Consider the following 16,616-nt stretch of genomic DNA (forward strand, 5'->3'; position numbering starts at 1 on the left):
AGGAGAACAGGCAGTCAACTGAAGTAGTAGGAGCCAGTTAGGACCTTAAGACGCTGATATCTTCCCTCTCTTCGGCCCTGCTACCAGCCTGCTTATTTGTCCCCTTCAATTAATGTTGAGAGCCACTATAGCTGGCGCAGAACAGCAGGCATGAGTGAAAGAAGAAAATGCCCCTCCTGGGCAGCATTCAGAAAAAGAAAGAAAGCAAAGGAAGCTTTTCTATCTAAGCAGGAAGGAGCTGTCCTGAGATACATAGACACAAATGTCCATGGTGAGCCTTCCGGCCCCAGTGAGGATGTGAGTGGTGAGGAGATGCCTGATCTTCCAGTTAGTCAGAGTGCAGATGACATGGCAGCTACTGCAGCATCCATATCTCCATCTCAGATGGATGTAACCATGCACATTTCTGAAGAAAAGTGTAGCTCAGAGAAGAGTGTGGTAGAGGTGCAAGAAACAGCTGCTGCTGAGTTTAGTTCCTTAAGTCTAGATGATCCAGGACTGTGGACCCACTTGAGCAGTAGCCTGCGGGACTTCCTTGTACTGCATAGGCCACAGCAAGTGAAAAATTTCATGTTCCCCAAAGACAATGAAAATAGAAGTTTCCATCCAACACATTACTGGTGTGAAATCCCCAATGGTGACAAAGTGGAGAGGCCATGGCTTATGTACTCAAAAACCCAGAATGCTGTATACTGTTTTTGTTGCAAACTCTTCCAGTCTAATGTTCCAGCCACATTGGCTTCTACAGGAACAAAGGACTGGAAAAATCTGGCTAGAAATCTGGCATGTCATGAGAAGGCAGCAAATCACCAGAGAGCATTCCATAGGTGGAAAGTGCTTGAGATGAGACTAAGGTTAAAGGCCACCATAGATGATCAGCATCAAGAGAAGATTGCAACAGAGTCTCTTTACTGGCAAAATGTTCTGGAAAGGCTCATTGCCATTGTGAGAATGCTTGCTACCCAAAACCTAGCACTGCGTGGCACTTCAGATCAGCTGTATGTGCCAAACAATGGAAAATTCCTTAAAATTCTGGAGCTGATGGCTGAGTTTGATGCTATACTCCAGGAGCATCTAAGAAGAGACACCACCCAAGAAATGTACACACACAACTACCTGAGAAAAACAATTCAAAATGAGATCATACAATTACTGGCAACAAAAGTCAAACAGAAGATTGTGGCAGATCTGAAGTCAGCAAGATACTACTCTGTTATTCTGGACTGCACACCTGACATCAGCCATACGGAACAAATGACTTTAATGGTGTGTTTTGTAACAACTACAGAACCTAGTGAAAATGTCCCTGCAATGGTGACTGTCGGAGAGCATTTTCTAGAATTTATTGACATTGATGATACTACAGGAGCTGGTATGACAAATGTGCTTCTTAAAAAGCTGGAAGATTCGGGAATTGCGATAGCTGACATGAGAGGTCAGGAATACAATAATGGTGCCAACATGAGAGGAAAGAACAGAGGAGTGCAGACACGGATCCGAGAGCTAAACCTTCGAGCTTTTTTTGTCCCATGCAGTTCTCATTCATTGAACTTTGTGGTCAGTGATGGAGCATCAGCTTCTAATGAGGCTGCTGAATTTTTTAATGTAATTCAAAGCATCTGTGTATTTTTCTCTGCATCAACTCATCGATGGCAAATTTTGAAGCAACATCTGGGAACATCCTCTCTGACACTGAAACCACTGAGTGCCACACGATGGGAAAGTCGAGTGGAGGCTATAAAGCCTATCAAACACCAAATTGGGAAGATAGATGATGCCATAGTTGCCATTATGGAGAATAATGCTATGACAGGAACTGTTCGTGGGAAAACAGTGGCAGAGGGAAATGGAATCACCAGAAACGTACAAAACTTCAAATTTCTGTGTGGCTTAGTGTTGTGGTATGACATGCTGTTTGAAATAAATGTTGTAAGCAAGAGACTCCAAGGTGTTGACCTTGATATGTCTGGAGCAATGGAACAACTGGACAAAGCAAAGTCATACCTACAGTCTTATCGGTCAGATAAGGGATTTCAAAACATTCTGAAGAGTGCACAGAAGTTGGCAGAGGAACTTCACACTGAAGCTATTTTCCCACCCATTCAAGAATACAAGAGTCACCAAAGAAGAAGACATTTTCATTATGAGGCACGGGATAATCCCATAAGAGATCCCAAACAACAATTCAAAGTTAAATTCTTTCACCAGGTGCTAGATTGTGCAATACAGTCAGTTGAACAACATTTCATGCAGCTCAAGGAACACAGCAGTATATTTGGGATGTTGTATGATATTCCAAAACTCCTCACTATACCTGAAGAAGACCTACACCAGCAATGCAGGGCACTAGACAGTGTTGACACATGATGACATGCGCAATATTGATGCGAGTGATTTAGGTGATGAACTGAAAGCCCTTTCAAGATACATTTCAGCAGGATCAACTCCAAAGGCTGTTCTGGAATATATGTGCACAAATAAGATGACCACCCTCTTTCCAAATGCTTTTGTTGCTCTGCGCATACTTCTAACACTTCCTGTAACAGTTGCCAGTGAAGAACACAGCTTCTCCAACCTGAAGTTAATAAAAACACATCTACGCTCCCCAATGACACAGGAGAGGCTGGTCGACCTTGCAGCCAGCTCAATAGAGCATTAGCTGGCCCAGGCTGTGGACCTTCAGGAAGCAGTTCAAATCTTTGCAACCAAGAAGGCACAGAAAGCGCCACTTTTATTATTCAAACAGATAAAAATGCCAGTGTTTACTATGCAGAAAAGAAAAGTTACATTTGCTGTTCAGGCGTTTGAAAGTTAAGTGTTACTTAAAATTTTTGAACAAGGCATTTTAAGTTGTTAGTTCTCCTTTATTGGGGTAGGTAGCAGAGCAGTACCATGAGAGGAGTAGAACAGGAACAAGGCAGAATTGAGACCTTTCAAAGTTTTGGCCCAAGCAAGGAGGCATGGGGGCATCATTTGAGCTCCCTGTCTCAGGTGCCAAAGTGTTGTGGGCCAGCCCTGGGTTAAAGATAAATGTATAATATAGTTCATAAAAATAAAGACTGTGGTTTATATAGGTAGGACCTCCTCAGCTATAGATGAATTTTTGATAACTTCATATTCTAGTTTTATATAGCTGAGCTATGGAAGAATGTTTAATTATCGTACAACACTTTTAAAAGGAAGCAGATATCTTTTCAATATATTTCTGCAGCAACAAATGTCAAGAAGAGATTTCTGGCCATGTTAGATTTTTCTTTTTAACATAGACTATATTGGGGTGCGGGTTTCAACAAAAACTCAAACAGATGCTTTGTGTGGTTTCTTAGTTAAGGCCGTCTTGGTGGTCCAAATGTATTATATGCTGTACTACTGGTTGTATAATAAAATGCATACATGTATTCTCAACCTTCTGCTGACTTCTTTCCCTGCACTGCAAACCTCAAATGTGTGACATCTATTAACAGGATAGTTTTATTGTTAATTATACACTCTTCCCTTCCTCCTCCCCATTTTTGGGGGCATTCTAACTTTACTGGAATAAAGTGAATTATTAACTGGAGTGAAGCTGGCTGGCTTGCCATTTAAATGTGTATATGTTTCATGCAACCAAACTGTAACCCTTTGGTTTAGTTGTGAAATAAATTTCCATTCCCATTAAACACATAGGAACTATATTTTTTAGAGGTGAGAAGAAGAAAACAATTTCCTGCTTGCACTGGTTCAATGGGTAATGCAAAATTTTAAAGTATTGGTTTCTGACAGTCTCATTTCACCTTTAGTATAATCTAGAATCTCAGAATTCTGAGAAATATAGTAGGACTTCCTAGGGCAATGCCTAAATTCTGTGACAGTTAACCTGGCTTCTATCGGAAATGACATGGCATCAGGACCTCAACTAGTTGATAAATTAGGCAATGGGCTGGACGCATCATAATTAGGTGAAAGTTCACTTTGCTTCTACCAGGCTATAACTCGACCTGCTAAATTCAAATTGAATGGGTGACCATGAACCTACACTAAGAAAAGTGTTTGAGTTTTGATGGAAGTTGGCTAGCTTGTATTAGCAAAATCTAATCTAAACTCAACCTTTTTTTCTAGTCATAACAAGGTCCTCAGAGAGGCAGTGAGCTGGCATGGGATTTGATGCCTGAAATATGTTGATGACAACCAGTTTTAGTTCTTTATATCATCAGATGCAGTGAGAGCAGTTTACCAGTTCACCCAGCATCTTGCTGGGGTTGGTATATTGATGCGGGCAAGCCAGTCGACACAGTCCCAATAAGACTAAAGTCATGCTCATGCTTTTGGAGGAAATAAACTAAGAAAATGGCAGAGATCACGTCTTCCCTTGATTGGTGGAGTTTGCCTGCGTTTTGTTACTAATTTGGCAACCCAGGTAGTCCTGTTGGATCTGCAGCTATATTGGGATGTCGAGGAAGCAATGGTAGCCAAGAGATGCTTTTATCACTTAGATTTGACCTGAAGGTTGCATTCTCTTCTTCTGGAAGTGAACCTCACCACAGTGATCCATACCTTTGTTACCTTCGTGTTAGATTGCTGTATTGCATACTTCATGGGACTATTCCTTCATGCAACTCAGACATCAGTTGGGGCAGATTTTGGTGGCCTATTTGTGAGGCAGTGGTGCTCCTTCCAAACGTTAATGAATTCTTCATGATCTATACTGGTTTCAATTTAGTTTCCAACCCACTCCCATTACAAGCAGTCATTACAAAAGCTGAATTCTACTGCATATAACCTATATTTAAAAAAAGATTGTCTAGTTCTTCAGCAATTCTGGCTGAGGCGACTTGACTTTAATGCAGTTATTAGATTCAGCAAGGCAGGTGCAGTATGAAATATGTATTGCTTGATAAAGTTTGAATGGTATATGAGTAGGCATATAATTATGGAAATAATAGGGTTATTTAAGAGTTGTCAGTTAAATATTCAGTTTTAAAGTATCTAACTCTGCGCTTTTATTTCTAGCCTGTGAAAAGCAGATGAGAGTCGTTTGCAAAGAATCTTCAGAACAGCATCTCCATCCCTTCAAGGAGAAATTGGAAGAGTTTATTCAGACAGGCAAGCACATTTTTTTTAAACCTTTTTGTTCATATTTTAGTGTTCGGAGAGTTTGCTGTACATATATTAATATGTTATCTTAAATAACCAATGCCGAAAAACTGGAAGCTAAATAATATCAGTTATGGGTCTTAAGTACCAATATTGCACAGATCTTTAAACCTCAGGCATCACTTGCCAGTGACCAGTAATGTTACCATAGTCTCACTAGGTCTCCATTTCTTTGCGGTTTTTTTCATCATTAAATCACTAGGTGCAATAAAACTGGGCTTTAGGTTAGACTGTTACTTAGTAAATTGAGTCTGAATCTTCCAGTCTATGGAAAAGTGACATGAAAAATGTCCTAATCCTGTATTCATATTAAGTCAAAGATTCGAGATTAAAAACTAAGTCCATGAAAGTAAGACAGCCGAGGGGCCTCAGGAAAATGACCCTGTGGCATGGAGTCAGTAGTGAGAGGATCTTGGTAGACCCTAAATAGTTGTGCAGCTGAGACACTGTAAGTCTGGAAGTTTATGTCTACACTTAAAATGCTACAGCAGCATGTAGCTGTGCCTGTCACAACTGGAACAAGGGCAGTCAGACTAGTGGTTGGAGCAGGAGTTAGGCCAAGTCAGATACCAGGAGCTCAAAGTCCAAGAGGGCAAACCAAGAGTAAGGCATCAGGAGGCAGGCAGGGTCAGATTACCAGGAGATCAGGGTCAGGCACCAGGTTACAGACAGCAATTGAAGAGAAAAGCCAAGGACAAACAGAGTTGGAAGCCAGAGTCTAGGGTCTATCACAAGCAGGGTCTGGAGCAGAGACAGACAGGCAGTCTGCATTGTTGCTCAGACAGTTTTCCATCATTGGGCTACCAGGGGCTGCCACTCAGGCCCTGTTGGGTGGTGCTTCCTGCCAAGCCCACCCTCACAAGGTCCTCATGTGGGAGCCCAGCCTAAACATCCCATGATGATGTAATGGCATCAGCAGCACAGAACCCCCTTGGCCCCAGGTTCCAGCGATGCACGTTCTTACAGCCCCACTGTAGCGCTTCTGTGTAGACACTATCTATGCCGACATGAGGGGTTCTCTCATCAGCATAGGTAATCCACCCCACCCCCACGAAGTAGTAGTTAGGTGGATGGAAGAATTCTTCAGTCAACCTAACACTGTCTAGACTGCGTGTTAGGTCAGTATAGCTATGCCTCTCAGAGGTGTGGATTTTTCACACCACTTAGATGAAGCAATACCAGTGTAAGTTCCTAGTGTAGACCAGGCCTGAGTTTCTGGCACAGAAATCTGACATTTTAGATAAGTCATGTGGATAAATGTAAAGTAATACACATTGGAAAAAATAAGCCCAATTATACATACAATATGATGGGGGCTAATTTAGTTACAACTAATCAGGAGAAAGATCTTGGAGTCATCGTGGATAGTTCTCTAAAGACGTCCACGCAGTATGCAGCAGCAGTCAAAAAAGCAGACGGGATGTTAGGAATCATTTTAAAAGGGATAGAGAATAAGAATATTATTGCCCTTATAGAAAAACATGGTACGCCCTCATCTTGAATATTGCATATAGATGTGGTCCCCTCATCTCAAAAAAGATATACTGGCATTAGAAAAGGTTCAGAAAAGGACAACTAAAATTATTAGGGGTTTGGAACAGGTCTCATATGAGGAGAGATTAAAGAGGCTAGGACTTTTCAGCTTGGAAAAGAGGAGACTAAGGGGGGATATGATAGAGGTATATAAAATCACGAGTGGTATGGAGAAAGTGAATAAGGAAAAGTTATTTACTTGTTCCCATAATATAAGAAGTAGGGGCTACGAAATGAAATTAATGGGCAGCAGGTTTAAAAGAAATAAAAGCAAGTTCTTCTTCACTCAGCGCACAGTCAACCTGTGGAACTCCTTGCCTGAAGAGGTTGTGAAGGCTAGGACTATAACAGGGTTTAAAAGAGAATTGGATAAATTCATGGAGGTTAAGTCCATTAATGGCTATTAGCCAGGATGGGTAAGGAGTGGTGTCCCTAGCCTCTGTTTGTCAGAGGGTGGAGATGGATGGCAGGAGAGAGATCACTTGATCGTTACCTGTTAGGTTCACTCCCTCTGGGGCACCTGGCATTAGCCACTGTCAGTAGACAGGATACTTGGCTGGATGGACCTTTGGTCTGACCCAGTATGGCCATTCTTTGGTAGAACCTTGCTGAGTCCAGTGAAACTGCAAGTATTGGGAAAGGAAAGACTCACGTTCAGCAAGCAGGGCCGTCCCTAGAGGGGTGTGGGGCCTGGGACAAATCAGTCTGTATGGGCCCCCCTTAACATTTTATACAGGTGAAATCTGGTGTGGGGAGGGGACACCAGTGCTGGGTGGCAAGGGATGATGGAGTGTCATAGGGTGGCCCCTGTGCTGGGGGGTCCCGGAAAAGGGGAGAGGTCTGGGGTGGAAGTGCAGTGGATGGGGTCAGCCTGGCGCTGGCGTGTTCCGGCAGCGCTAGGACACTGGCACTCGATGCAGTGGTGCACGATGCCGGGAACCAGCGGAGCGGGGCAGGCTGGGGTCACCACTGCCAGAGACTGAGCCCCGTGATGCCGAATAAGAAAAAGAAATACAATGTGTGCTTCCCGCCGATGAGTGCAGGCGTGACCTCCACTGCCAGTGCCAGGCCCCCTCCCCGCTAATCCCCCGAGCTGGCCTGGCCCCCTGAACCTCTAACCCAAGCCCCTGGGCCAGAATGGCCCCCTGAATCCCTAACCCCACCCCCCCAGGCCAGCCTAGCACCCCCTGCATGACACATACACACTGAAGCGCAGGGGCCTCCAAAGCGCAGAGCCCAGAGCAGTCGCCCCGATTCGCCATACCCAAGGGACAGCTCTGGCAGCAAGAGCTAAGTAATTTGAAAGGGCATTTGGATCCCTAGATGCAAAGAGTCGCCAATGTGGTGAAGAAACAAAAGGAGATAGAACTGTTCACAGAGAAGAATCTTTCCAATAGATATGTGAAGAAGACCAGCCGCATTGATGTGGAGGCCTGAGAGGATGAGACAAAGTCTCTGTTCTTGACCAGAGCTTCAGAGGAAGATAGAGAGCAAAGAGTGGAGCTGGAGAAATTGAAGCATGGTTTGGAGCAGCTGGAACAGAAGCAGTAACAGCTCCCCATGTTTATAGCTGGTAGGGAAAATTTGGGGATGGCCTAAAGGTCTGGAGAACCAAGTCTGGAAGACCAGATTCATTCTACGAATAAAAGGTAAGGTGAAGCCATCAAAGGGCTCCACCATCTGCAGACCCAGGTAAAAGAGTGTATGCAGGAGCTGGATGAGATGCGCTGTTCAAAAGAAAAGGTTGTGACATAGACCTTGAAGAAAAAGGATTTAATCTGGCTAATGGCAGAGATGGAGAGCAGCAGCTGCTGCTGGAGGAGAAGCTGAATGAGCTTCCCACTGAGGTGGAGACCCTTCTGGCAGAGTAACGCCAAGACCAATGAAGGCTTGAACTGCATCATAGAGGAGGAGTTGTAATCACCAGAGGAGACAGGCAAAGTTGGCTGCACATCTCAGAACACAATCCAGAAAATAGTGGGGGTGGAAGAGGAAAACAAACACTTGATCATCTGGGTGTTGCAGGCAAAGATTCATGGACCTTGATGGTTGTAAGAATCTCAAAAGGAGCTGACTCTTTATAGAATTTTCTCAATGGTGAATGATATAATTGTATCCATATCCATGAAGAGTGCTCTAGACAGACTCTGAGTCAGCCCTTTGCCAGTTCCACCCAGGTAAAGGCCAGTTTTGGCTGCTCCACCATAGCCACAAGAGGACTGGACATTTAAAAAGTGGCACTCAGCATAAACCTTCATTTGCAACACTCAAGAATATGTGCATGACATTGGTTGTACAGGCTGAGTTGAAAACTATGGCCATACCACTTCATTCTTCAAGCAGCACAAATTTCTTGTTAGCCTTCCTTGTTGAGGTTAAAAAGGAAATGTCATCCTGGCTGGGCGATGTAGATAAGGCTCTAACAATTTATGGAGAGCCTTCCCCTGGAGATAGAAAAGGGGGACTGGGATAATGTGTAACAGGATGTGCTGTCCTTTAAGAGGAGGTGTGGGTCCAGCTCAGGAGACCATCTAGTCAAAGATCAAGGTAATCTACCAAAGAGAGGTGGGGGGAAATGGAGGCAGCCACTACACCAAATCCTCATGACAATGTTACATGTGATATATTTCTACAAATGTGGCACTATGTAAGAAATAAAAGAAAAATGTTTGCTCGGTGAACAGTAATAGGTAATCCTCATGAAAGTGGGTATTTCAAAAGTATTCCTATGCAATGTAATTGATTAAAACACAAAATATTTTTGGAGTGCTGATTCTAGAATGCGCCAGTAATTGCGATTGTAATAGTTCTGCAGCATAAAAAAAATCACATTAGTTACAAGAAGCTTCATTCGAGGGGAGTTTTGATGATTATTCTGCTGAAGTTGTACTCTACTTTTTTCTGCATATTTGGGTATCATGCATCACAGTTAGAAACCCAGAATCTGGTATTGTCAGAGCAGTTATATGAGGCACTCCTAAAGGTTATCAGAACCAGTTGTAATCATTATGGTGACTATACAAGGAAGTTAGTATTCCCAAATGAGCAATATCACTCGCAAAGTCTGAAGCAATTTAGCATTTAATGTCTGAAAAGTCTCAAGAACTGTGACTCAGTTGGTTCCTGAAAGGACTCATATTTACAAAAACTGTGATCACTGAGACAGTCATAACCATTTAATTTTTCTTCCATAAGCTATAACTTCTTGTCACGCTTGAAAGAAAGTGGTCTCTGAATTTAGCTTCATCTTCTTTTTTTATAAAGGTCCTCCTAACATCAGGGAATCTTTAAATAACTTTACTTTATGAAGCTACAGTACTAAAATAATATAATTGCCTAAGTAAAAACTGTTTTTGAACAACAGCACGTATTAAATTGTACTGTTAAATACTTCTGACATTTTTCAATATAACACTTCTCCTTCTCAAGGTTATTGTACTTAATCTAATTTGCTTAAGTTTTTAAATCATAAATTTGTGTGGCTGTTACGGAGGCTACAAGTTTCTTATCACAGTTCTTAATGATTCTAACAAGTTCTTAATGATATGTTTCCAGAAAATGTAATACATGTATTTAAGTTTCTCATAAAGTTAGCAGGGACCCTGTAAAAGAGGGAATCCACAGGTATGGCTGTTGTAGGTTGTCTTTTCATCTAATTTAACTGGCAGTTTGTATTTACAGCTTTAGCAGTAAGTGCTTGGGGTGAGATAGTGTGCTGTTTGTGTGCACATTAACACTAGCATTCTCCCACATGCTGTTTTATCTTGCCTTCCTTTAAGCCTATGCCTCGCTACTGTTGGGACTAACCAGCTTTATTTACACAATCCAGATATACATAAGTAAATAAACCTTAATTGCTAGCATTTCCCCATCAGAATTTAAAAATCAAACACTTCTTTTTAAAGATCATTGTGTTGGTGTTTTTTGTAGATTACTTGATCCTTAGTGCCATAGGAACTGCCATATTGAAGCTGCTCAAAGGTCCATATTGTCCTTTATCCTGTCCTCAGCAGTGGCCAAGGCCATATATTTTACAGGAAAGACATCAATTGCTTTTAATTGTACAATATTATATTATGTGGAAAATGTTATTCCTGACATCAGCTGATCAGTGTACATGGAATTTGTATTTTCTTAATTTTATCCCAGCCAATGTAAGTGAAGAGTATATTCTTATTCCTATAGATGTCTTAACTTTAAATAAGATATTTGCTTTAATAGTGTCCTGTGACAGTGAATTCTGTGAGCTAATTATATGCTGAGTAAACAATATTTCCTTTTATTAATAGAACATATTGGCTTTTAATTTTGTTGCATGCCTTCTTGGTCTGTGGCGTGGTTGTTTCTTTGTTCTTTAATACTCTAGGAAAGAGTAAATAAGAGCACTTGGCTGGCATCCACTATATTCTATTTACGTATATTTGTCTCTCGATGTCTTCTTTTTTGCCTAAATAGTTATAGTCATTCTAATCTCACCACGTATGGAAGCCCCCATTCCTGCTTACCATTGTACTGTTCTTGTTTCAGCTTTTTTTTTTTATGTTCTGTCTGTAATTATACATAGTATTTAAGGTGATGAGTAGGGATATGCCATCAGTTTACAAAATGGCATCACAATATTTTCCATTCTATGATTCTCTTTCCCTTTCTTACACTTGTGCACTGAGTAAACATTCTTGTTGAGCTTTGATGGCTAGAACTTTTCCTAGTTAGGGTAGTTCCTAACTCAGAACCTGTTAGAGCGTACCACTGTTTCTTCCACTTGTCTTTACTGAGTTTGAGCTGCTATCATGGTGTCTTTCTAGAGTCTATTGTTAACTAATCCTAATATTAATGTTTTCTGAAAATTTTGACACCTTTCTACTTACCTCTTGTAGTTGATATGTTGATAACTATAATAATAACAAAGTTCTTGGACTTGTACCCCTCATGTGGTATCAAATTGTTTTACAAACTGTGTAACCATTATCTCTAGTCTAGTCTATGTGGATTCTTAATCGTGGGGGGAATACTGTGCCAAAAAATTAAAAAGTCTGCACCAAAAAAATAAAAATTATAGATACAATATTTTAAAATTCTGCAAAATTCTGCAAATTTAATTTATCAAAATAACACTATGTAATCACATGAGATTTAATTACTTTGGTAATTTATTTCAAAATACCTGTCAGCAAGTATGTCTGTAACAATACAGGCACACAAAATTTCCCGCCGGAGTAGAGAGTTAAAGAAACCCCTATGACAACCCAGTTTCTGTTTCTCTGCCCCCTCCCCCATCCCAGAGCCCAGCTGGAGGGGCCAGACACTCACAATCCCTCCCCCTGAAAGCCCAGTCATGGGGTCCTCCCTAGCTCAGATACCCATGTCCCCTCCCCACAGAGTCCAGCCGTGTCCCACCCAGCCTAGACACCCCCTCCTCATTAGAGCCTAGGGATCCAGAAGGAGAAACAGCCTGTTGCTGGGTCCCTGGCATGTGTGGAATTTCCTGCATGCTGCCATCTCCTTCCCTCAGGGCATGCAGGGAACTGCAGCTTCCAGGAACTCTTCACTCTCTCCCGCTTCCCCTGGCAGTGTCTTCTGTGTGTGAGCTGGTCTCTACTGGGTCCAGTGGCCCCTAGTGGCAGCCATCATCACTGCAGCCCATTTCTTTGGGGGAGAGGAAATTCTGCACACAAAACATAAATTTCTGCAAAATTCTGCATTGCACAGTGGTGCAGAATTCCCCCAGGAGTAGGTTCTGATACCATACTCATCACTATTCTAGCTGAGCACCTTCAGTGATGTGTTAAGCAACCCAACTAAACATCTATCACATTTCTTCTCCTTGCCCCAGGGGGAGAAGTGGGTGCAATAGAGTGGGTTTTGTTTTGGAATTTTTTGATAATATATGCACATGTTGCTATGTGTGTATTAGCAGGAGGGAGAGGGAGAATATTTATACCTCATTCCCTCCATAGAGAATGCTCTGTCACCACAGACCAGCAGCACGCACCCTCCCACAGAATCAGAGTAGGACTGTGTTTTTATGATCTGCTATGGGCATTACACTAGTTTCACTTTCTTCTTTCAGGGCTAGGAAGGAATTTTTCCCTCATTGCCAGATTGGCTGGGGAGGGTATGTTTCATCACCTTCCCAAAAGGGGTCGGGGCCCAATCGGGTAGGTAAGGAGGTACGGCCAAGTGGTTGCAACTTAGCAGGTGGCAAGTGTCCTGTTCAGATACTCATTCCGTAGGGCATATGGTTACTTGATAAACCAAAGTTGGAAGTGGACTTAGGAGGAATGTATCCTCTAAGGAAGCTGGGGCAGGAAGGTTGCTGCTCCTAATGTCTGGTACAGTGGGATACAGCCCCCTTTTACTTATATATGAGGGGAGGATGGCACAGTTGCAGTGATGGGCAGGAACCAGGGAAGGGGCAGGGCTGACAGCAGCCCTCCCAGATAGGTGGGAACAATCAAGGAAAAGACAGTGAACTGTATCTTTCTTTGCTGGGTATTTCCCAGTTGAGTTAATAAAGATGTGGCCTAATTAAACCACATTCCTTGCATCTTGTCTTTCTTGCTTTATGGTTGGGACACACCACAGGCACAGAGGATAAGTGACTTGCTGAAGGTAACATAGTAAGCTGGTGGCACAGTCAAAGATGGCACCCTGGTCTCCTGGCTCCCATGCTGCTGATATATTTACTTGACTCTTTTGCTTCAGTTTTGAACGAAATGTAAATGGATTACTGTATCATATACATACATAACAAAATGCACAAACCCTAATACTGAACTCCATGTCACCCTAATATTAATCCCTTTCCCTAGTAGTTACTGGTCATTTTTTCCTATTGTTTATTTACTATCTCTTAAATAGTTTTTAATCCAAGACAAGGTTTCATCTTTCATCCAGTGGTAACTTAGTTCCCATCCAGCAATAAATGGAACTGAAGAAAAGCTCATTGTTTTATAATCCTTGGGATTAAATATCACTTTTTAAAAAGTTTACTACCTCGATGTCCTCTTCTACTGTAACTTTTTATTTTCAAGGTTAGCTAAGCTAGCCATCTTGAACTCTTGAATGATCCTGGTGATATACTGCAGATTAATTATTTTAATGGTTTCATCACTTTATTTCTTTCTGGACATCTCTAAGACTGTGTAGGTTTCTTTTCCTTTAAAATTTCTCATCATTGTTACCAGCAGTGTAGCCCCACTGTTGGTGCCCACAGTGGAGCATATTGGCAAAAAAGCATTTTTATCGCTGTCATTCAGGCCGGATCTAAATTTGTGACAGAAGTAAAAATAACAGCAGCTGATGTACACTATCACTCCCATCATTGCTTGCATTGGTGGAGATAGTCTAGTGGTGAGATGATTCAGTATTCTGAACAAGTGTCTGGGATTAGGTTAAAATCAACAAATTCAATTCACCTCTGCATACACCATGTTTGATCCCATGAAAGGTTCTAACCAAATTGCTAATTCTGTTTTCTCATTTTAGAGGTTTCATTCAAAGTTGCTGCCACCAGGAACTCAAAACCAATATGCTCATTTAGTCCAGGTCTCTTTGCTGAGGCTTGACAAGTGATCTGGATGCTTGTCCATTTGTAAGGATACTGAGATTTAAACCATTCATTTCACACAGGCCTGTGAACATCTGTCAGACTGTAACAAATTATAGGTACTATGAATCTGGGTCTAATTTGAACCAGTGACCAAGAAATAAAAGACTTCATGTCCCATTACTGATCCCCTGAGTCATCCCATTCCCCAGATGATAGGCTTCTCCATATATGGAAGAAATGGGACTCCCTTCTTCAAATGTGACTTGATGAAAAAACAGTACTGGCTAGAGGACTGAATCTTGCTGGAGGAGCTTTGAGCTCATACTGTATCTCACCACCGTCTGCTGCTGTCATTGCTTCCTCTACTTATTCCCCCTCACATCCTCTCCTCTCACTACTGCTGGATGCTTCCCTGCTTGTATGCAGTAGGGCATGCATGGCAGAGCTACCAAATGTGTGATATTGATGAGACATGAGTGATACTTGGCACCCCTGGTCTTACCATTAATTGGCACAGATGGTCCTGAAGGGCTAAACCTGGTGTGAACCTGTTTGTAACAAAATCTGAAAGAGGTGAGTTTTGTATGGCCTCAAGTTACATTGGAAACATTTAACGCAGTTCTAGCCAGGATGGTGTGAATTTTAGTGTGCATCCTTGAAATTATTACCAAGGACGTTTACACCATTTATGTATGAGTTTACGGCCAGGCAATAAAGATATGAGAGATGGGAGTCACATGTGGGAATGGTACATGTATTACTGGAAATCTAGGCTTCAATACTTCAGCACAACTTGTGCTGAACACTGGAGATTTAATCTTGATTCCAAACTTTGTTGCTTTCTGTGATTTCAAATTTCAGGCCCTTAATGTTGCTTGGATATAGTTTTTGTGCTTTTGTAATTTTCAAATGCTTCCCAGCTCATCTCAATCCAGCACAATTCTCCTTAACATAGACATCAAAAATAGATGAGCTACCCTGTGTACTACAAATGTAAATTTACCACACCTGAATGTATATGAGTGAAATGAATAAACCGCTATTGCTCAAGTCCTTTAAATCCACAAATTCACTGTAGACATTGTTTCTGAAGGCAAGTTCCAGAAGACTGGGAAAATGTTAATGTTTTGCCAATATTAAGAAAGGGTAAATGGATGACCCAAGTAATTATAGGCCTGTCAGCCTGATATTAACCCTGGGCAAGATAATAGAGTAGCTGATACGGAACTCAGTTAATAAAGGATTAAAGGAGGGGGAGATAATTAATACCAATCAACATGGGTTTATGAAAAATAGATCCCGTCAAACTAACTTTTGTTGATGAGACTACAAGTTTGGTTGATAAAGGTAATAGTGTTGATGGAATATACTTAGACTTCTGTAAGGCATTGACTTGGTATCACAAAACTTTTTGATTAAAAAAACTTGTGACACCCTGGTACTGCTGCTTCCAGTGAACCCATTTCTTCTATTTTGAACTTGAGTAATTCATGGTCACTATGCATCTGTATTATTCTTTCATTCTAATCAGTTGCCTTTTTGTGTTGGTAATAAGATGATAATTATGGTGGCTTCTTCCTCGAGTGATAGTCTCTATTGTATTCCACTAAGGATTATGCACAGTAATGTCCATTAGTCTGTAGATGTGCCCTTGCACTGCCTCGTGGTTTCACCATTGACAATAAAGGGTGGGGCAGGCTGACCATGTCTTCAATTCCCTCTCACTGCCTCATGGTCCAAGTTGGAGCTTCTGCTGTCTTCTTGTCCTCGGTGACACATTTTCCAAAATTTTTCAAAAAACTTCTTGTTTTTGTACATAGTCAGGATTCTTGCGGTTTTGTAATAGTTTCTAGAAGTTTTGTAGATTTAAGGCCTGGGGATGCTTCTTTGGTGTTTTCCCACCAACCAGTCCCCAAGCCTCCCCCCGCATTCATCACAGCACCCAAGACTGTCAAGATTTTTCCTGATTTTGTAGTAATTTTCTTGTTTCTGAAAGTTCATGTAGAATTAAGGACTTGGGACACCATTTTCATGGTTTCCCACCAAACAATCCCCAACTCCCACCCCCACCCCAGCACCTGGGTCTGGGTACTAGATTATGCCAAAGAGACCAGAATTCGAAGTCCTCGCTTCCTGCCCTCACCTGTTTTCCCTCAGTGATGAACACTAACGTTGTCTATACTGTTTAGGGGAAACCCACGCTACGTCCTCGTACACAGGAAGGCAGAGCCTTCTGACTTAAGAAACACTTCATGAAGATCACCATGATCTTGCAGTCGGATCCTGGCTAGGGAACCCATTGGCCTGAGCAGTCCAAGAGTGCATCTCCTACCATGGAACCTCAGTCTGGTTCCGCCAGTACCAGTGCTATGCCCCAGTTCCATCTATAGATTGGGTG

At 41.9% G+C, this 16,616-nt stretch overlaps 1 protein-coding gene across 2 annotated transcripts in view; it reads left to right on the forward strand.

Moving 5' to 3' along the window:
• The window catches only part of FMN1 (formin 1), a gene marked incomplete at its 5' end in the record, with an annotated part of 373,959 nt that overhangs the window by 295,463 nt on the left and 61,880 nt on the right, over positions 1 to 16,616 (forward strand). For both annotated transcript variants that reach the window (XM_084632400.1, XM_084632401.1), the window contains one exon: positions 4,990 to 5,082. In XM_084632400.1, coding sequence (XP_084488526.1) covers positions 4,990 to 5,082 — 93 coding nt within the window. The remainder of the gene's footprint in view (positions 1 to 4,989; positions 5,083 to 16,616) is intronic.

This window comes from Lepidochelys olivacea (assembly GCF_965140295.1).
Source record: "Lepidochelys olivacea isolate rLepOli2 genome assembly, chromosome: 6".
NCBI classification, from domain to species: domain Eukaryota; kingdom Metazoa; phylum Chordata; order Testudines; family Cheloniidae; genus Lepidochelys; species Lepidochelys olivacea.